Source organism: Corella eumyota, chromosome 5, assembly GCF_963082875.1.
Source record: "Corella eumyota chromosome 5, kaCorEumy4.1, whole genome shotgun sequence".
NCBI lineage: Eukaryota > Metazoa > Chordata > Ascidiacea > Phlebobranchia > Corellidae > Corella > Corella eumyota.
The window spans coordinates 2,890,577-2,912,586 of NC_137494.1; the positions used below are offsets into that span (position 1 = coordinate 2,890,577).

The window sequence follows — 22,010 nt, forward strand, 5'->3', positions numbered from 1 at the left end:
ATTTCGTCGATTTTAAATGGTTTAAAAATTGTAAGTTTTTCTTATATGTGTAGGGTGCTTAGTATTGCGCCTTGTTTTAATGTAAGGGTTGTGTAGTTGATCTTACAATTGTGTCAAATACAAAAATACAAACCATAATTTTTAACTTGAATCAAGTAGGGCGATACATTTCTAATATGCGATATTTATTTACAATTTTCAAAATTTAATTTTTAACAAAATCAGAAAGTATTATTAGCAATTTATATTAAAAATATTTTTATATGGAGAATTTAAATCTATTCAGATATTAAGGCAATTACATAAAGTTTTATAAAGAAGAATTTAAGAATTTGAAAATAATTATTAAAATAGATAGGTTGTTATTTTCGGTAAAAAACGTAGAATTTAAGATAAACGCATTAAAACTTATTATAGTTATTTTATCCTTTCGTTTAACTTCAGACATTTTACCAAAAGGTTTAAAACAATAATACAATATTTCGTTAATATTCATTCACAGACATATTCTAATAAACACTGTTTCCTTTCTAAAATTGCGATTCGCATATAAACATCCCTTCATTAAAACTAACTTCAATATCTTTTAGATCTGTTCATATTACCAAAAGCCATTTGACCGAAAAAACATATTTCTGAAACCAAAATTTCCAAAACAACACTTTTTTAATAAGATATCGGTCTTAATTATATCAAAACTTAAAGGACGTTTTCCAGTGAAGGGGTTAGGGTAGAAAAGAATAAATAAAAATTGTTTTAAAAACTCGCGTTTTCAGGCACATGTTTTTCAATAAAATGGCTTTCAGAAATATGTCAGCATCTCAATGAGAGATCTAGGACGACAATATCTAGGACGACAACGACAATTGTTTCTGTTATATAGAGTGTATATGTTTTAAACATTGCTGTCTTACTTATGCTCCTTGCGTTTGTTTTTGGCCAACGCTGCATCATTTGCAAACGTGGTAACTCCCACTCCTTTGTTTGCAAATCTTTCGGCTAATTCTTTCGGTGATAACGCCTTCGCTTTCTCCGCATTCCAATCCCCTGGCCGAAAGCCTGCCGCTCCGTAATGAAATTTCCCTTCCGCCACACCAGGGGTACCACACAACGGGCGAACATTTGAACATTCCCCCAAACTTTCCCCCGATATCGATTGGACATTCATACCCGCCACCGATTCTATTTTAAATCCATCAGCCAGACCTTTAACCACTCCTTCTGGTGATCCAATTTTAGATCCTGGAACGGGTTCGTTTACTGCGGTTACTCGAAATTCACCGGGCGATCCCCATATTGATGGTGGTTTTGGCCATTCCGCCAAACTCGTCGTCGGTCTCTCTAATAACCCAACCTTTGATTCCTCTAACGAACCCGCAGCCTGCACCTCTGGCGAACTATCTTTTGACTCTTCTGCTGTTTCACCTTTTGACCCCCCTGTCGAACTGCGTTTTAACTCCTTGACCGAACCACCTTCTTGCCCCCCTGCTGAACCACTTTCCGAATTCCCTGCCAAATTACCGTTGAAGCCCCTTGTCGATTCACCCGTTGATCCTTCTTCTGAACCACGTTTTGAACATTCCTCCGAACCACCATTTAACTCTTTTGTCGAATCTTTCTTTGTTCGGCTTGTTAATTTCTTCCACAAGCCAACTTTAGCCCCCGTAGTTGATTTTGTCTCCGATTCTTTCGCAAACCCCACTTCCAACTTTTCACTTGATTCTGCTTTCTGTTCAAAATATTTTTTTGTAGTTGTTGCCAAATTTTCTGATGTATTTGCGTTCACATCATTTGCCGAATCATTTACCGATTTCTTTTCCGGTCCGATCGGAAATGCTCCCGTAGATTCCAACACCAAGTCATTTTGTTTTCCTGTTGGTTCTTCCACCGCTTTTTTAGTTGTTTCTTCTGGTTCCCCTGGCTCCACAGCTCCAGTTGCCGACGTGCTCAGTGATTCAGGAGGTTGAGTGGCGTCAAAATTCACTTCTTTTCTCATCACGGTCCTTCGAATTCTGTTCGTGAAGTTTTTCAGGACCGTTCCACGTCGAACCAGTTTAAAACAAGTCATCAAAAAAATGCTCAAGCCCTGAAAAATATAAAAATTAAAAATCCTATCTACATCTCAGAAACTTTTGACCGCCAGGGGGCACTAAGTTCCTAGTTAAATTTCACTTAAGTGCGCAGTAAAAATTTTCTATCGGAAAGAAAACAAAAGACCCATTATACAAAAATTGCCTTGGCTGGTTCTAAAAAATAAAAACAAAACACATGACGTGGTTTATCTATTTTCATTTTTTAAAGTCGTTTTTGTTGTTTTAAGATTCCTAAAAGTGAAAATAAAAGTGTTTAAATGATGTCAGAAAACAGCTGTCTCTATAGCTGCGTTGAACCAGGCTTGCTTAAAACGAAACATGTTTTTCAGATAAATTGGATTAAGAAAAAGAAACAAAATGTTCTTTGAACTATTTAATAACATTAACCTGAGTAGGGCTTGTAATAGCAAAGGCCCAGCTGAAAACGGAAACGAAAGTGACGTCATCGGGTAATAAAACCAAGAGTCCGAAAACCCAATTAAGGCCCATGCAAATCATCATTGTTATCCCGATCACAACGTTTTGTACGGCTGTGTCTTTTTTAGCTGGGATCTCATTCTAAAAAAATAGTAATTGCTCAAGCCAATTGATATTAATTGCCCCTTGTGTTAAAAATAAAAGATTTTATAGCAATTTGGTTTGTAATTCTTTTGGTAACAATTTTTAACCTCAAAGTAAAAAGTGTTGTTTAAAATGCTTAAAAAATATCTAAAATCCTACTTTGGGTTTTCGTAGCAACTCCATCATTATTGAAACGAACACGTAAATATTGAAAATCAATATAAGTCCAATAGGCACCAAAAATCCCAAATAAAGAGAGTTCCCTCTAATCCAACACGAGTTATCAGCTAGGTAGGTGGAATGGTGGTTTGGTTCATACCCTAAAATTAGATTTTAAAACCATATTTTACAGTTTTTTAAAAACAGACTTCGTAAAAAAATTTTGCTGAATTTTTGTTAAAAACGCTTATAAAATTTTGTCAAAAATTACAGAATTTTTAATTTTTTTTTTTTAGTAATTGTATTTACTTTTATCACAAAATGGGCTTTTCTGCTCAGGAATATTATCGTAGTAGGCCAATCCCAGACTTGCAGTGATAGAGACAATTAGAAGTGGGGTGCCATAAGCAAAAATACAACATTTTCTAACGAAATGACGGCCCTCGTCTTGCAAAACCTTACAAAAAATATTATTAAGCTGTTAAAAACTATAAAACTAATTAAATAAAAAAGCATCACAACACATTTAAAGATTTTTTGACAAACTGCTTAAGTTAGTAAAAAAGATGTTTCTGCTGAAAAAATGATAACATTGCTAAAAGTTCTTATCGCTAGATGTAGAGCGCCTTACACCATTACTTGAATAATGTTAAAATAAACCTATTTAATTGGCATTTTACCAAAATCAGCGACCAGTAGATTTCGTAACCGTAAATGCCCATCCAGCACCAAGTTGAAAGATAAAAATAATGCAGCAAGATGGCCACAGCTGCGCATACTGTTTTATAAGTAGTTTGGGAAATCCCCGCAACAAATACAATATTGGCAACTAACAGGTTAAAGCAAATGTGAAGTAGAATATTGGTCGCAGTTGTATTCAAAAATCGCCTGTTTATAAAAGTTGTTATAATATATTAACAAACTAGTAATTTACAAGCTAATTAAAAGACACGCTATTGAAATAACAGACAGAAGAAATTAGAAAAAATCTTAAATACCTGTAATAAATATGAATTATCACAGTAAGTATCAGTCCAGCAATGGAAATGTAAATTGCAATCTTTGTAAACCAACTTAGAGCAACACTCACATTAATCAGTTCAGATCTCTGATAAATATAAAGAAATTTAAAAGGTGGTAATTAAATGTCAATTTTTGTAATCTTGTCCCAAAAATATAAATGAAGCTTAAATTTCTTGTAAATACAGTTTTACATAATAGAATTGATAAATTACAGTTTTTATGCTTGTTTAGTAATTACTTACATAATGCTTGGTGTAAAAGTTGAATACATATTATGTTTAAATTAATCTTTTTCTGAAATTAAAAATATTGTATTTACCACAAGAAGAGCAAAGTTAGTTAGATGATTGCAGTAACAAATCGGATTTTTGCTTGTTCTGTTTAAACAGCAACCCTCACCTGACCAATTCCCCATTGAAATGTTCCAAAAGGAACACTTTAATTCAGTTCTTTGCATCTAAGACATTTATAAAAAAAAGTTTTGTTTTTAGTTACATATAAATTTAACTTGCTTAGGTGTTACTAATTTCTAAATAAGATTAAAGTTCTATTATTATAAAAATTTTTCTAAGTTTTGTAGTTCTACCAGTTAGGAAATATAAACTCTTTTTATATATAAGCTTTAAAAAGTTTTGGTGTTTAGATTTTAAATATAAAAATCTTTTAAAATGTTTATACTTTTAGACTGTTGTTTGGTAGTGACGTTATTCCATGACTGAGATTAGAATTTCCATGATGTAGTTCTATTGGTTCAGTTAAATTTTCAAGAGGAGATTCATTACTGCCTACTGTTACTGATATAACCTTTATAAAAATAAATTTGTTTAAAAATTTTGTCAATGTCAAGATTTTCTTAAATAAAAACAGAATGTTTTTAAAAATTATATTTTAATATTGCAATCTTAATTTTTTTTAATTAGGGTTTTAAAATATTGAATTAAATATATTTTAACTTACATTTTCGACATTAAAGTCAGAATCTGATTGAAAAAATTCAGTTGTTGGGTAAATAATAATACCGACCAAGACCATTTCGCTTTCAGTATCTCGCCTTTTTCTGCTTATTTCAGTTAGATTAGCTTTTGCTCTCTCTAACAAGGACGTTGGAATGACGATAGCATCAAACTCTGAATTGTTTAGGTTTTTTGTATATGTATATTCAACAGAAACGTTTCCAGCTTTTAAAAAATAAATTTTAGTAAAAATATTGATGATTAATTGAAAATATTAATTTATTTTATGAATATTCAAGTTTTCATGTTTTTTTTAAACATTACAAAAAACACGAAAAACACGATAATTGTACATGTCGTAAAACTTTAATTAAGTTAAATAAAGAATTAAAAAAAGGTATTTATTTTAATTCAAATACTTCGCAGCTTAAAGAAAAGTGATTTTACTTCTAATTTGGATAAAGTTCCTTTATTTATTTTAGTTCAGAAGTTAAATTAGTTCTTACATCGATTGAAAATTTGTCTGCCACTAATTCAAAGTCGTTTTCTTCTTCTATTTGTAAATGACTTGTTGCTGTTGTTAGAGTATTAACCAAAACTGCATTGTTTGATTTTGTAGTTTCTTTTTCTGTGTCTGTTGATAATGTACTCAGTGAAGAAACAATGTTACTAATGTATATCATTGTGCCTTCATAAACCTAAGAATATAATAATAATTTGGTTTGGTAACCACATCTTGAATACTATAAAATTTATGTTTTTTTACTACTGAATTTTATAATAAAAAGAATATTTTTTTATAGAGTTAAGCTTTGGTATACATAAGTAAATATTTAAGTAGTGTATTAAATTGATTTTAATCCAAGTTTTATTTTCTTAAATGCATGTTTTTATACTTATGTTGGATAGCTGACTTTGCAGTTTTATTATAGAAAAATATTTAATATTCTAAGGGCTTTTTTTGGGATATCATTAACATGGTGATAATTATTAAAATAAAAACTGTTAATGCAACAAAAATGAATTATGTTTTTAAATAAATTTGTCTAGTATTTTAACCGCTATGTCACATCATTGATTTTTATGATTATACTAAAACAACTTACATTTGTTAAATCAGAAACTATATCTTTTGTTATGTTTTTCAATACATCATCAACAATATATTGCTTTGTCGTACTGTTGATATTGTCTGGATTTGTTAGAAGAGCTGCTTCGACAGTCGAAATTAGGTCATTATTACAATTTTCCTTAAAGTTAAGTGAAAATAATTATAGTAAAAACAGAGGTAAAATACTTTGTTAATTATGTATAGTTGTGCTAGAATAAGCTACCGTTTACATTAGAAATTTTAAAAGTAGATGTTTTTTGTTATTATATTTGTATTACTGCTTTTAAAAGCTTACCCTGTTTTCCTCTGAACTTCCATAGTTGCCCCAATTTTTAAGCTAATTGTAATATATTATATTATGGTTAAAGTTTTTTTGGATAGTTAAAAAGACAGGTAACATGTCAACTATATTTGGGTATTTAATCTTCTAAACAAGATTTATTTATTTGTTAGATACTAATGCAACCTTCAGAAAGGGCAACTTCAACTTACCCAGTCGAGAAGTTGAATTTGTGAAAAGGGAAATATACGTAAATGGTTTCTATCAAATGTTGCATATCTCCTTCCTTTGCAGAGTATAGATGCAATGCTTTCTTTATAAAAAATATTTTTGTATGTTATCGTAGGTCTTGTTTTTATAATATGTTGAATAAATTAAAAATGTTCAAGTTTATTTGCTTTGTTAATTTACTCATTATATTGTATGTAAAAATGTAACATTAGGAACAAGTGTTTTTTTTTTGACACAAAAAAACTAAAAAAAGGATGTTCATATAGCACTAAATTTTGTATTATAAACAGGTTATAGCAATATTAAATATAGTATTTTACGCTAATTTTCACCTATTCCGTTCTCGGTCTTCTTTGAGTGCTGGATTTTATTTCTTTTTGTTTTGTTAAATGTGTACCCATTAATTGTAGATTTACCACAAGATTCTGTACAATTTTAATCATAATTAAAAAATATATTTATATTGTAGGCTAGCACTTTCTACCCAATATCTTTTTTAACTTAAAAAGTATTGAAACAATTTTTTAAATTTTTTTTAGAAAATTTAAATTTTTTTAAAAGGCTTTAAATATCTTATTTTAATTTAATATGATTTTTAATTTAATAAACTGAAAGTTGTTACCAAAGCATCTATAATCTGGAAGTTGAGATTAAATATAAATAGACTATAAGGTCTCATTAGAATACCATCAAATGCAATATTTAAAAACAATATTTTTTGGTTTAAATATTTTTAAAATTTCATTATGATGTTTGTTAACATAAATAATTTTTAAACTGACATTAGCTTTTAACATATTTAATATTTATTAAGATTTTATGTATACCCCGTGTTGCATTACAAGTACAATCTTCAAGTTGTTTTCTGCAGAAAACCTTGCTATGTTCGCACTGTACTCTAGTGGAGTTATTTGGGTAGTTAGTTTCTTAAAAAGGTAAAATAAAAATGTTTTAAATTTTAAGGTGCTGTAACCAAATTTTAAATATTTATAAAAAAAATAAAAGTTTTGGCTTATAATTTTTTTCTTTAACAAAATTCATTTTTAAACAAAAAAAAATTAAAAAACTTAAAAAGTAAAAAAAAAACTTTTGGTATATGGAGAAATTTATTTTTAATTAATTGAGTTTTAAATTTAATACAACAGATTTTTTAAAAGTAAGTAAGTGTTATATTATTCTGATAAAATTACCCGATTTGTTTATATACTGAAATTGGTTTTCATCACACAAGTGGTCATCATTTTTTTTAAAAATAGGAACTTTAACAATAGGGAGCTCTAAAATAAAGAAAATTTAACTTTAAATTGTAATATAAAAATACAATTTTTCTCTAACAAAACAATTATTGATTTTTTGTTATATTTTTATTTCTATATTTACATTATACCAAAAATGTTTATACCACATTCAGTTGGATAAAGATTGGGTAAACACATGCTATTCCACATTGTTTCTTAAAAAATAATGCAATTAATGTGATTATGGTAATTAGAATAACCAAATTTATTTTTTAATTTAAATTTTGGTTTTAATAGCGGACTAGTTAGTTATATAACATACTGTCAAAATAAAAAATATTAAAACTTTTTTAAATCTTACCATTTATACACTCGCATTGCAATTTAAAGTCCAACTCTTCAACTGGCGCTTTTAAAAAAAAATTTTAAGCTTTGACATTATTAAACAATTTAAAAAGATTTTTTAAACAAATTTAAAATATCCATTTTAAAGATATTCTTACGTTAAAGTTTAAAAATAAATATATACTTTTTGTACTTGTGTTTTATAACTGATTTAAAGTTTAATATTAATCAAGTCGGCCTGACTTGTGTTTTTAAATGCGTTTTTATAACTGATTTAAAGTTTTTTATTACTTACGTTCATTCGGACTTTCAATGTAGAGTGTGTCATTTGTACAAATGCATTTCACATTTTTCCGTCCTCCATTTGGTTCATAGTTTGCCTGACATGCATTATTATCTCCTAACAGACCTTGTAAATAAATTCTTTCTTTAATGAGGTTTCAAGTTTTTATAAACCATAAATATGAATTTAACTATTAAACTAAAACCCAACAAGTAATATGAAATATTATTTTTTGTCATTTATAAAAACAAATTTATATATTTAGTTAATCTTAATTTTAAAAACTAACAACATTTTAAAAAGTTAAAAAAAAATTAATAAAAATTTTATTTTATAGAACATAATTTGTTGTAAAACCTTTACCAACCTGATATTTGCAGCAAACTAATTGCCAAAATAAAAAAATATTTCATTTTTAAATTATATTTCTTACTAAACCAAATAATAAATCATATCTTCTGAAATTTTTACTTAAAAATATATCTTTTAGTAAACTTGTTCTTGCTTTTATTTTATTAAAGTAAATTAAAAAACCTTAAATTTGTTTGTTAATAAAAATGTTGTTACTGTCTAAATATAAGAGTAATACAACTCTCTAGCTGTATTCTTATGTTTTTAAGGTTTTATAAAAACTTTCTTTTTAAAATTACCATCTGGACAAAATGACATAACTTTTTCATTTATCTTGGTTTTACCTTCTACTTTCTTTTTAAAAAAGCAAAGCCATATAGTTTAAGTAAGTTCCTTATTTTATAATGTTTATTTTTTTTCCATTTAATAATTTCTTTAAAAACATGATTTGTTTCTTTTGGGTTTATAGGACGTACAAAAACTCTTTTTTTGTGATAGTATTAGCCCTTATTATTTGGATAAACATTACTGTAAAAATTTTTATTTTTGAAACCTTTTTAATTGATTTAAATACGTAATAAATAATAAAATGTGACAAAAATTTTAGAAATAAAAAGTGTTATTTTTTTACTAGATTTTTTTGTGGTAGCACAATCATGAGATTTTAAATTTTATAATTTTTACTATGTAAATATTAATTTGTAGTCAAAATTGCATTTCTATATAACAACTTTGAAAAAACAATAAGTTTGTGTTTTCATTATAATTAGCTAACATGTCTACAAAATAAATAATTCCTTTTTAAATATATTTGATCAAAATACAATAAAAAATAAAATGTGTTGCTTTAAATATGTTACTTTAAAAATAAAATTATAGAAATACAATTAAAATTAAATATCTTTAATAAATTGAATAATTTGTTAAATCTCAAATTAAAGTAAAATTCAAAGATTTTTATCACATTAACATTTGTCTTATTTTTAAACTACTTTTTATTAAAATCTATGTATGTTGGCACATGAGTTGGAATTGGCTCTAAATAAGTTGGTTCAATTTCATGTTCTTCTTCAACCATTTGATTTTCTGTTGATGTTTTAGCAGTTTTGATAGATCTGCAGTCTTGAAACAAGGGTTTTTATTTACAAACTAATTAAGTTTATTATATCTTTTTACATGTTTATAAATAATACTCAAAAAGAACTTTAAGTGTTAGACTGTTAAAAAATAAATATATATATATATAATATATGTAGTTGAATTAGGAGAAAAGTAAAAATTTTTTAGTCTAAATTTGTGCTGTAAATTTGTTCAGCCTATTATGTTTTTTTTAAGACTTCATTTTTGTATAGGCCTACTGAAGTATTTAAGTTTCAATCAAAAAGAATATTAAATTTATTAAAACGGTTAAAAATTTGAAAATGGTTACATACCTTTAAAAACAACATTTTCGTAATGGTTTCTTTCTTCTGGGTTAACTTTAGTTTTTTCACTTATTTTTATTTGCATAAGTTTCCATAGCAACAGTACATTTATTAGAATAAGAAAAATTGTTGTTAGGCCAAATGCTATCATGATATTTAAGTTACTGCATTGATTATTTTCTGTGACAGCTAAATTGAAAATAAATGTAACCTATAAATTAACTTATTAAAAACTGTTATAATTGTATTTTTTAACGAGTAAAATTAAGCTTATATCCATATATTCTGGTTTACATTGACATTGGTATATGTAAGGGGCTTTAGTTACACAACTTGCATTAGAGTGGCATTTATTTTGTTTTACACATACTGTAGATTGATCTGTAAACAATAATACATTTTTTTTTATTTTTTTTGCTAAAGTTACTAAGGTTTGTTTTAGTTACTTATTATCTTTTTAGTTACTTACTAGCTTTTTTCAAATACCTATTTTTTGCTTACTTGTGTTAATGACCAAATTATTTTTTATTTTAAGATCATTGATGGTCATATTTGCAATTTTAACATCTGGATAGGCTTCAGTCAAGTAAAGGGGGTATGAAGCAGAACCACTTTGAGCTGTTCCACGTGCATAAGTAAAAACTAAATATATGTTTTTATCTTAATTTAATTATGATATATTACTTAAAAATAATTAGTTGATTTTTTTTAAATTTATTAAAATAATTTAGTAATTTAAACCACCGAAACTAAATTTCTTGTTGTATATATCAGTAATAAAAAATTTAAATTTGTAATTTTTTTTAATAAGTTAAGTAGTAAAAAAATTACCTGCGTTTTGATCCACACAGTTTACAAGACTACAAGTCAATATAACCACTTGAACTATCCAAAATTTATTCATTATTTAATTTAAAAATTCTTTTTAATTTGCTCTTTGTAATGATCTAGTTCGGTATACGACTACTCACTTTTTTATTACTAAAATAACTAAGGTGTTTTCTTGTATCACCTACTTCTTTTAATATAACCTACCACTTATTGTTTGGTGTTGTTTTTAAAGAAATCAAAATAAATTTGCAATTGTGAAATAACACTCATATTTATTTTAAAGTATATACCAAAACTAAGTAACATACATTCTCTGGTAATATATTTTGAGAATAAATTGAATAAAATTAAAACAATTATAATACGAGGAAGTTATTAAACTTAAGAGATTTTATATACAATTTCTAAAAAAAGCATAACAACAAGGAAATATTGATTGCTAAAAAAAATTAAAAGTTGTTTTTTTACTCAAATTTGGTAATAGTTTTTACTTTAATAATATGGACTAACACATATAGAAAAAAATTGAAATAAAAAGCTTTATTCATTATTCTTTTTAGGTGAGTTATGTTTTTTAATTGGTTAGTCATTTACTGTTGTATCTAAATTTTCATTAGCTGTTACGCATTCTAATTTAGTACTTTTATCAGCAAAATCATAAGCGCTCTCATTAAAAAGCTTTATTCATTATTCTTTTTATGTGAGTTATGTTTTTTAAATGGTTAGTCATTTGCTGTTGTATCTAAATTTTCATTAGCTGTTACGCATTCTAATTTAATACTTTCATCAGCAAAATCATAAGCACTCTCATTAGGTTTATCTATAGAGTTACTTTTATTAACACTCTCTTGTGATATGTTTTGTTTTTTGTTACTCAAGTTGGTATTTTTCTGTTTGTTGTCAACATTTTGTGCTGACTTTTTGTCTTTTTTATTGTCTTCTATAGTGGTATATAATGGTTCTATATTATCTTTTTCTATATTTTGGTCAAGTGAATATGTTTTGTCTGTGTAGTGTAGTGCTGTAAAATGTTTGTCAATGGAAACTTTGTGACAATTTTTATCACCAAATTTTGTATATTCTGTCTTACTGCTTTTTGTAGCAGAAGATATTTTATTACTGCTTGTTTCAGCAATATTTTTAGGCTCTTGATTTTCACCTTGATTTGTTTGGATATCCTGGTATAGAGGGTTACTTACTTCTACCGCTTCTGGTTTTCTTGTAGAGGTTGCTTGTTCTGTAAATAAAGATGGTTTAAATGTGGTTGATTTAATTGGCTTAAAAAGTGGGTATTTAAAATATTGTTTAACCGATCATTTAACTTTTCATAAGGGGTGTTCGTATTTATTAGTGTAATAACATTTGAGTAAAACTTTTTGGGTAATACTTAAATAAATAAAATTTGAGTAATACTTTCTGGTATTGTGGCATATTCATTTTGGTCTAAGTCATCCAAGACTGGTGAAACTTCATATAATATGTTTATAGTTTCTTTTGCCAATTCTCCATTACTTGATTCTATGACAACTTCTAAAAAAAAAATCTTCAAGTAATACAAACAGTTTATATTTATTAAATTTTTCTACTAAATTTTAAAGCCTTGTATTATTCGGAGCTTTAAAAAAATCTATAATTATATCATGAAAAAATATATAATTATATCATGATTTATAAAACAATATTTAAGTTGCATTTGTTTGATTACTTTTAATTACAAAAGTTTTTTAACTTGTTTGTAATTACGTTACCATTGTCGCTTGTTTCTGTTGAATTACTATCTTGAACTTCTGTCACTCTAACTTTGATTTCTAACTTGAAGCTCTTACTTTATAAAAATAAATTAATAGTAAAAACTGTACTTAAAAACATTGGCATATGCCATTAAATAAGACGTAGGTCTGTAATATTTTTTGTTGTTTTTAAGTAAAGAAATCTTAAAAACTAAAATTTTTATTTTTTGTAAGATTTTGAACTTACTTTCTATGAAATCTCAGATAGAAGTATATGCCAATTGTTACAAACATAGCAAATATGCAAAATATAATTCCAATCATTGTGTTTCTTGTTTTAAAACCACTATTTTCTAAAAAATCAAAATCTAAAGGTTATTTATTTTGTCAAACCATTTTTAAAAGGGAATTTGTTTTTTTTGGAACAAATTTTACTATTTTTTGTATATATCTTTATCCTTGATGTGAAAAGGTTGAATGCATGACTTTAAAAAAGAGTCCCTACAGCATAAGAGCAGTGGGGATTGAACCCACCCTCATATGGTGTAGCAAGTGTTCTTACAAACTATAGTACTAAGTTACACAAATTAACAATCAGTTAAAAGTTATTTTTTTTATATATCTTTATTCTTGATGTGGGAAAGTCAAATGCGCGACTTAAACATAGAGTAACATAAGTTACTCCGACCAAGTCTCTAGTTGCTTGTGGCAGTTTGGGATATTATAAATTATAATTGCCCGATACTTATGCTGCTGATTAAGTGCTGGGTCAGCAGGAGTTCATAACGTTTATAGCGCCTTACTCAAAGGGGCTACAGCATGAGAGCAGTGGGGATTGAACCCACGACCTTATGTGTGGTGTAGCAAGTGTTCTTACAACTACACTATGTTGCCGTTGTTGACACAAATACCTTGATTTTGCACAGTTGTCAGATGTAGTGTAGGTATTTGGTAAGAAACTGTTTGTGTTCTTGTCTCTGTATAAAATAAATAATATTTTTTGTTGATTTTTAAAATTTAGTAATCATTAAATTCTTGTACATATTAAAAAAGTCTTGTACATATTAAATTTATTGTTTTTGTATATTATGTGTTATGCTGATAAATTCTTACTATTTGTGCAGTTGGTACCAGGTGGTGTAATATTGTATGAAGTGTTAAAGTTTGTGCTTATATCTAGATATCCTGTTTTACATTGACATTGGTATATGTAAGGGGCTTTTATTACACAACTTGCATTAAAGTGACATTTGTTCTGGTTTGCACAAACTGTAGATTGATCTGTAAACAATAATATATAAATTTATTCCATCTTTAAATAATAGTTTTTTATTCTTGAATAGTTGTAAAACACATTTTATTCGAAAGTTGCAGGACATCATACTGACTTCAGTCAAACCAAGTTTCTAAAAACTATTTTTATTTTTTTTTGTATATATCTTTTTTCTCGATGTGGGAAAGTGGAATGCCCACTTAAACATAGAGTAACATAAGTTACTCCGACCACGTGTCGAGTTGCCTGTGGCAGTTTGGGATATTATAGATTATAATTGCCCGATAATTATACTGCTGATTAAGTGCTGGCTCAGCATTTATACCATTTATAGCGCTTACTCAAGGGCACTACAGCATGAGGTCAATGGGGATTAAACCCACGACCCCATGTGTGGAGTAGCAAGTGTTCTTACCACTGCACCATGCTGCCAGTTATTATATATATTGCATATTGCTGTACACTTAGCTTAATGTTGGTGCAACTATAAATTAATTTTTTTGCTTACTTGTGTTAATGACCCAATTATTGTTTGTTTTAAGATGATTGATGGTCATATTTGCAATTTTAACATCTAGATAGGCTCTAGTTAAGTCAATAGGGTATGGGCCAAAACCATTTTGAGCTGTTCCAAGTGCGTAAGTAAAAACTAAATACTAACTTGAATTAAACACCCCAAAAATATGTTTTTTTTCTCAGAAATTAGTCATTTAAACAATTTCACTTTTTAAAATACTGAATTAATATCATGTATTTTACCTGCGCTTTGATTTATACTTTCTCCAAAGATGACATAAACCATTAAAATTAAACCAAAAATAGTCCAAATATGGAAATTTCCAAACATTTTTAAATATTAACATTTAATTTCTTTTTTAAAGTCTACACTATTTTTGTTTTACTTAAATCCCACTCTCACTAATGTAGCAAACAACTTTGCTATATTAGTCATATTCTTAGGCACAATTCTTTTGCGTGTTTGTCTATATTAAATTAAGAGTTAACACACCTACACAATGTTTATCTATTTTCTTTTTGTACCTTAATGTAATAAGTTAACGTCCTCTTATTTATTATCACTAAATTTAAAAATAAATATACTTAAAAAATTGCTTTATTAGAACAGGGGTTTAATGCTAACAACTTTTTTGTCAAAGTTTAATACTGGTTTTATCTTAATATTCTTTCACAAAGTTATTTAAATATGTGGGCAAAAGAATGTGATGATGCTTTGATTATGTGGTATTAATATGACGAACAAGGAAGTTAATGTGGTGATTGTTCTATTGTATTTATTAATAATTTTGTTGTATATACTTGTTTCATTTTCATTTATTAACTTGCAAATTCTAAATTTAAATTTCAACTAAGCAGAAATTTTTGTATTTATAAATACCAGATTTAATTTATTTTTATAACACCATTTTCTTTTATTTTACTTATAAATTTTTTTATTTGTTTTCAAATTTATTCACAAGCTAAACTTAAATTTACAAAAAATGTTATTTTTAATTAAAACATTTATTTACAGATAACACTGGACAAAATATAAATATATGTTTGACAACAAAAATACAATACATCTATCTTAAATGTGGTTAAACCATATTTAGGTGCTTGGTTTAGGATGCATCAAAATAAATGGCAACACGACTTTTTGTTCCCTATCAAAAATATAAAGTATTTAAGAATTTACTTTTATTTAAATAATATTTTATTTATTTATGGTAATAAAAGAGGGTAATCATTTAATTATTTAATTAAAAAAGGTCAACTCTGTAGTTCAATAAATCTAAGATTAAATAAATTTTTACAAATTAAAATCAAATGGTGAACAACTAGATTTATTTGTGAATATGTAGATAATAAACTTACCCTCCAAAAGCTCCAAAACAAAAAATGCAATTCACTTTGTAGTTGACGACAATTCCAACTTCTTCCTCTGATGTTCCTGGTTTAGCTCTGAAAATAAAAGGTAAAAATAAATACTGACAGTCTTTAAAAAACTCTGTAAGATAAGTTTATTTTTATTTTTGAAAACAAGTAAAAATTTACAGTTTTATAATAAAATCTTCAATTTATTTATTTTTACTAGTATAAAATAGTTTCTTTTTTGTTTTGTTAAATAGAAATTTTTTTTACTGAATATCTTACAAACAACAAACAAATTACATTGTGCTTGAAGCTAGGTTGGTGTCTTCCTGTCTTAACTTTCCATCCAAAGCAATTGCTCCTTTGTCCTTATTATCACTTAGCAGAGGACAAATCGAATAAACTTTGTTGAAGTTGGTACCAGCTGGGATCTGATCACTGTAAAAAAAATAATGTAGGAAATTTAACAATATGGCATGGTTTGTTTAAATATTGTTAAAAGTTTAAAAACTAATTATTGTGTGTATTCCCATAAAAAAATAGTGGTGGTATTGCTTAAAGAATTAAATTGTATTAAATGTTATTAATTGTTAAAATATTTTGTTAGTAGTTCAATATTAAGTTTTAATGGACCGTTATAAATTATTTAAATTGGTTATGTGATTTCAATTGACCTATTCGCTAATTTGAAGTGAAATTTGATATTTTATTTTTGTTAGTATTGTAATCCTAATCTATTTAGTATTATTAAGGGATTAAATCATCTTTAATGATCAATATATTTTAATCTGTAACATTTGTATATAATAATATAAGCACTTAAATTGATTAAAAATTATTTGTAATGGTAAAAAAGTATATAAAACAATTTATTTTTAATAGTGGTTTTCCAATTTATCAACAAAAAGGAATTACCAAATTTCTTCTGTTACAACAGTACTTGAATATTGAGCATTCTTGAATAAGCAAACATTAGCGAATTGCTCAACTGTTAACTTGATTTTTTTCACATTTTTTCCAGATTTGTTTTCGATTTTGACAATCACCTTAATATCTTCACCATGGTAATATAACTGTGAAGAAAAAGGTGTTAACTTTTTACATTTTACTTCTCTGTATAGCTTACATTTATTTGAGTATTTATATAACAATTTAAAAACCTATGTTTTTTTTAAACCAATTATTATTTACAATTTGCATACATCTGTAAAAGTGACACAGTATAGATTACTTTAGTTTGTAAATACATTTTAAACATATTTTAACAGGTTTTAATATTAATTAGATTATTTACCTCTTTGTTAAGAGAGACGTCAACAGACAAGGGTTTCTCCTTCTTGCATAGCTCTTCGATTTGTCGCGGAGGTGACCCTGCTTTATCTGGGGCATATTGAATTTTGCGAATTTTAAAAGTTGCTGAAGATCTAAAAAAAGAATTTGTAAATTGGTTTAAAAATTATTTAAATTATTTTTGGTCAAACTTTTAATATGTTTGCAACTAAAATTTAATGTTAAAATTTTCCTGTACTTACTAAGACCAAATAAATTAAAATAACATAAAATATTTTATTCAGTTAATTTAAAGATTTATTCAGTTAATTCAAAGATTTAAAACAGATTACTTAAAATTAATAAATTATATTATTTTTTTAGAAAGTTAACATGATTGAGGGTTATAATTTACTCTGGGTCAATTAGTGTGTTGTTGTTTCTTGTTGCAACAAAAGCAATAAGTTTGTAATCCACACCACAAGCTCGATCAACATGATCTGATGATTCTGGATTTAATGAAACAGAACAGGGAGAGTTGCGAGGAACCTGTAAATATATTAAAGTTGGTTATAGGTAAAAATGAGGTAAAAACCTAATCATACACTTGTTAGTCAAATTATAAATTGGTATTGGTAAAATTGTGTAAAAGTAATCTAAGCTTTATCTGGTTTGTTTTTAAAATATAAATGTGGCATAAACAAACAAATACCTTTAGGGTTTAAATTTTTTTAAAGTAATTTAAAACTAAAAAAGGTATTAAGTTTTTATATAAGAATAAAGTTAACATAAATTTCTTTACAGATTTGCCTACACTAAAACAGAACAATAGATTTAAAAAAGAATAAAAGAGTAACAAGATCCTTTTCAACTAACCTCCACTGTGAATGGGTAAGCATTTTCACCAAGTTTTCTTAAAAGCTTATTTTGCATTTCTGTGTTTTCTTTGCCCTTAGAAGCATCATTCGGAGGGTAGACCTTTTTTAAGTAATTTTTTTTTCAAATATGTAAGACTATTCTTTTTTAAATATTTAAAATAACACTAATTTATAAACACTTGAAATATTTTATTGGAGTCCACCATGTTTTTGTTCTTATATTTTATAAATAAATACCTGAGTAACAATATCACAATATTGTTTGGTGTACTTCACCCCTATTGCCTCTAAATCTTCTCTTCCATATTGAAAAGCACACGTCAATTTGACATTCACTAAAATATTTTTATTAAGTTTAAATTTTTTTTAAATACAAATTTATAATTTAATAAAATATAACATGTTAGATATATTTACCCTTGCCATCTTTTAAAGCGGGATCCACCAATACAACGCCATCTAAAGAAATACAATTTTATTTAAAAGATAAATTATACCATACAATTAACAAAATTTACAAACACTAGAAGATTTATTCGTTTTTTTATACAAATATAATTGCCTTAAATATAATAATATTTACCTATTGGGTCGGTATGTGTTGTATGGTCTACGTAGTCACGTTTTGGTAAATACATGGTGACCTAAAAATAAAATTTTATTTGATTTTATGGTATATTATAAACTAAACATTTACCCCTAAAAGTATATTATATAACAAAAACTTACTAATGTTTAGTTTTTTCTAACCATTTGCGCTTATAAAACATATTTTTCACGAAAGTAAAATTAACTTACCATTTTATTCGGGGTAACTTTCTTGTAAACAGACATAGTTAACTTTTCCGCCAAAAAAAAAATAATAATTTGAAGTCGTCCAAAAATACGTTTATCTATTTATAAAAAGGGTATTCGAACACTTTTTATTATAACAAGACGTCGCAACCTTATGATAAATGTTTATTTTAAATTCTCATTTTTATAGGGATAGATTAATCTGTTATTATTTACGCTACATTTATTAAAACGATTGCAAAAAAGGATTACTATAGTGATCAGAAGATTAGTATTTTTGATGATTAAAATTTCAACCTTTAAAGAATAAGCTTTTTGATAATTAATATAAATCCATTAATCTCTTTTTTAGGGGTGAAAAAATTTTTTAACAAATGTATTTTTTTAATAAATAAAAAATACAAATGTTTGATTATAGCTAATGTATCTTTAGGTCACGTGGTCACTTATCTTATCTGTGTTTGCGTGCGACGTGGTGTTAGTCCTGTAGCTTTATTTTTTATTTGCGACACTGTAATTTAGATGTTACATTCTGATTTTTTTTAATTAAATTATTTTTTGACTTAATTTATTACCAAGTATTTTTTTGACCTTATTTATTTCCGTGTATTATTTACATCAGATTTTGTTAAGTGATTATTTGAATAAGGTTACAACGTCATTAAAAATTGATTAAACAAAACTATGAACATATTTTTGTAACATTATATATTAATCACCTTACTCAAGATTTTGCCTTAGATTTTAAGTAAAATTCTTACTTAAACATTAAACCAAAATATTTATAATGTAACTCTTAGCCTATATCTGTTGTATTTATTACCATCATAACTTAAATTACTTTAAACTCATCGTCATTTTGCAATATAGGTCAAAATTAGATTTTTTTAAATGAAAATTATGATAAATATTGTATCTCGTGTTGGAATTAGTATATTTAATGTAAAACTATTATTTAAAATTGTTTTTTTAAATTGATGCTGTTAAGAATTTAATTTACGATTTGTATTTTAAACTAAGGAAAGTCTACATTGACGACCTGCGTACTTTTTTTTAATATTGAATTATTTTTCATACACACTGGAAGTATCGACGTAATATAAGTATTATTTATACGAAGATTACATATTGTGCGTTTGTTAAAAACAAATCTTTACCGATATTTTATGTTTCTAGGGTAAAGCCGAATTCTGCACTTGCTGATATCAAGACAGAGAGAGCTTCTGGCAAAACAACTAAAATAAAAGTCGACATCTACGATCAATAAACAGGTGAAAGTGTGTTTATTCTGTCATTGTGGTTACTTAAAAATATAGTGTTAACGTTATAAGTGGCAATGTTATAAACAATTTTGTCTATATTTAGCCGTCCTATGCATATATATAGGTTTTAAATTTATTATATATATATCTATAATATATATATAATAACCGAAAAGGTCCAACAAACGTATTTTTATAAAATTAATCAATAACATTAATACAAATAAAACTATTTAGCGCAATTTAAAAAATCTTTAAATTTTTAAAAATTAAAATAATTTCTTGTTTTTAAACGTTCCTAGTTAATTAGGGCAATTAGCAGAAATATTTAAAGAATCTTATTGCAAGAAACTACGTAGCCTTTGACGTTATAGGGGCATAAGTAATTTGTATCCTAATATTTTTTTTAATATAAATTTAATTTAGGATAATAACTGCTCCTGCATATTAAACGTATTTTTGTTAAAATTAAAAAAAAAATTATACTAATTTATGAAAATCGCTAAATTTAATAAAATCGTGATTTTTTGTTTTGGCTAGTTAGTAGTTACCCACCAAGTGACCTTGTGACGTCATAAGCATATATAATTATAAGATTGTACAAAAATTTTTAAAATAATATTTTTTTTAGATTTTAAATTTCATTTTCCATAACAAAACCAAAATTTATTGTCTTATTAGAAGCGCATTTATTTGTGTAACTTAAATACTAGTTAGGGAAAATTTTTGTTTTTGCCGGTTGGCCACCATGTGACGTCTTACACATATATGAATATAAAATTATACAAACATTTAAAAAAAAAATTTTTAGATTTTAAATTTCATTTACCATAACAATTGCAGTGACGTAATAAGCCTATTTTGGAAATATTTATTAAAAATATTAATATTTATTGGAAATATTTATTAAAAATATTAACATTTATTGGAAATATTTATTAAAAATATTAACAAAAGTCATACGCATATTACATAAAAACTGCCAAATCTTAAAATCCAAAATTAATTGCCTTATTAGATGCGCACTTGTCTAACTTAAATTCCAGATAAAAAAATTTGAAAAAAAAATCTAAAACAAAAAAATTAGGGCGAATTTTTATTTTGGCCAGTTCTTTATGTGACGTCATATGCATATATAATTATAAGTTAATATAAAAAATCGTGAAAAAAAATTATTTTTTAGATTTTAAATTCCATTTACTATAACAACTGCAGTAACGAAACAAACCTATTTTGAAATTATTAATCAAAAATATTAATATTCATAAAAGTTATAGGCATATTACATAAAATTTGCCAAATCTTAAAATCCAAAATTAATTGCCTTATTAGATGCACACTTGTCTAACTTAAATTCCAGATAAAGAAATTTGCAAAAAAATTTAAAACAAAAAAATTAGGGCGAATTTTTATTTTGGCCAGTTGGCCTTTATGTGACATCATATGCATATATAATTATAAGTTGATATAAAAAATTGTGAAAAAAAATTGTTTTTTAGATTTTAAATTCCATTTACTATAACAACTGCAGTAACGTAACAAACCTATTTTGAAATTATTAATCAAAAATATTAATATTCATAAAAGTTATAGGCATATTACATAAAATTTGCCAAATCTTAAAATCCAAAATTAATTGCCTTATTAGATGCGCACTTGTCTAACTTAAATTCCAGATAAAGAAATTTGCAAAAAAAATCTAAAACAAAAAAATTAGGGCAAATTTTTATTTTGGCCAGTTGGCCTTTATGTGACGTCATATGCATATATAATTATAAGTTGATATAAAAAATTGTGAAAAAAAATTATTTTTTAGATTTTAAATTCCATTTACTATAACAACTGCAGTAACGTAACAAACCTATTTTGAAATTATTAATCAAAAATATTAATATTCATAAAAGTTATAGGCATATTACATAAAATTGGCCAAATCTTAAAATCCAAAATTAATTGCCTTATTAGATGCGCACTTGTCTAACTTAAATTCCAGATAAAGAAATTTGCAAAAAAAATCTAAAACAAAAAAATTAGGGCGAATTTTTATT

At 26.1% G+C, this 22,010-nt stretch overlaps 2 protein-coding genes and 2 long non-coding RNA genes across 5 annotated transcripts; all 4 read right to left on the minus strand.

Moving 5' to 3' along the window:
• Positions 1-9,616: 9,616 nt before the first annotated feature.
• On the minus strand, positions 9,617-10,558 carry LOC145752619 (uncharacterized). The gene is made up of 3 exons (XR_014283788.1): positions 10,554-10,558; positions 10,062-10,241; positions 9,617-9,750 (listed from the first exon to the last, which is right to left on the minus strand). It is a non-coding gene; the product is annotated as an uncharacterized LOC145752619 (long non-coding RNA).
• LOC145753301 (uncharacterized) lies at positions 10,486-11,009 on the minus strand. Its single transcript, XR_014283844.1, has 2 exons — positions 10,884-11,009; positions 10,486-10,694 (listed from the first exon to the last, which is right to left on the minus strand). It is a non-coding gene; the product is annotated as an uncharacterized LOC145753301 (long non-coding RNA).
• A 243-nt stretch (positions 11,010-11,252) lies between these two features.
• LOC145752863 (uncharacterized) lies at positions 11,253-15,030 on the minus strand. 2 transcript variants are annotated; one of them, XM_082569222.1, is made up of 8 exons: positions 14,646-15,030; positions 14,395-14,535; positions 13,727-13,894; positions 13,525-13,590; positions 12,861-12,966; positions 12,632-12,708; positions 12,297-12,410; positions 11,253-12,120 (listed from the first exon to the last, which is right to left on the minus strand). In XM_082569222.1, exons 1-8 carry the CDS (start codon positions 14,731-14,733, stop codon positions 11,606-11,608), a joined length of 1,275 nt encoding a protein of 424 aa, XP_082425348.1. In that variant the 5' UTR covers positions 14,734-15,030; the 3' UTR covers positions 11,253-11,605. The 2 variants fall into 2 exon arrangements, with proteins under 2 accessions (XP_082425348.1, XP_082425347.1); XM_082569221.1 differs by having other exon boundaries at positions 12,297-12,413.
• Positions 15,031-15,495: 465 nt separating this feature from the next.
• Positions 15,496-18,737, minus strand: LOC145752622 (beta-arrestin-1-like). The gene is made up of 11 exons (XM_082568925.1): positions 18,704-18,737; positions 18,489-18,549; positions 18,323-18,364; positions 18,143-18,240; positions 17,904-18,005; positions 17,443-17,576; positions 17,053-17,182; positions 16,674-16,831; positions 16,059-16,196; positions 15,762-15,848; positions 15,496-15,550 (listed from the first exon to the last, which is right to left on the minus strand). The coding sequence occupies exons 1-11, from the start codon at positions 18,704-18,706 to the stop codon at positions 15,496-15,498; spliced, it is 1,008 nt and encodes a 335-aa protein (XP_082425051.1). The 5' UTR covers positions 18,707-18,737.
• Between the last annotated feature and the right edge of the window lie 3,273 nt (positions 18,738-22,010).

Excerpts from the sequence above, each read along its gene's own strand:
- LOC145752863 (XM_082569221.1), bottom strand. The coding sequence starts at position 14,733 with ATGTTTGGAAATTTCCATATTTGGACTATTTTTGGTTTAATTTTAATG. Across the intron at positions 13,591-13,726 it reads TGGTACCAACTGCACAAATA|AGACAAGAACACAAACAGTT; the intron begins GTAAGAATTTAT and ends TATTTTATACAG. Across the intron at positions 12,414-12,631 it reads AACAGAAACAAGCGACAATG|AAGTTGTCATAGAATCAAGT; the intron begins GTAACGTAATTA and ends TTTTTTTTTTAG.
- LOC145752622 (XM_082568925.1), bottom strand. Across the intron at positions 16,832-17,052 it reads ACGTCTCTCTTAACAAAGAG|TTATATTACCATGGTGAAGA; the intron begins GTAAATAATCTA and ends TTTTCTTCACAG. Across the intron at positions 15,849-16,058 it reads AACCTAGCTTCAAGCACAAT|AGCTAAACCAGGAACATCAG; the intron begins GTAATTTGTTTG and ends TTTTATTTTCAG.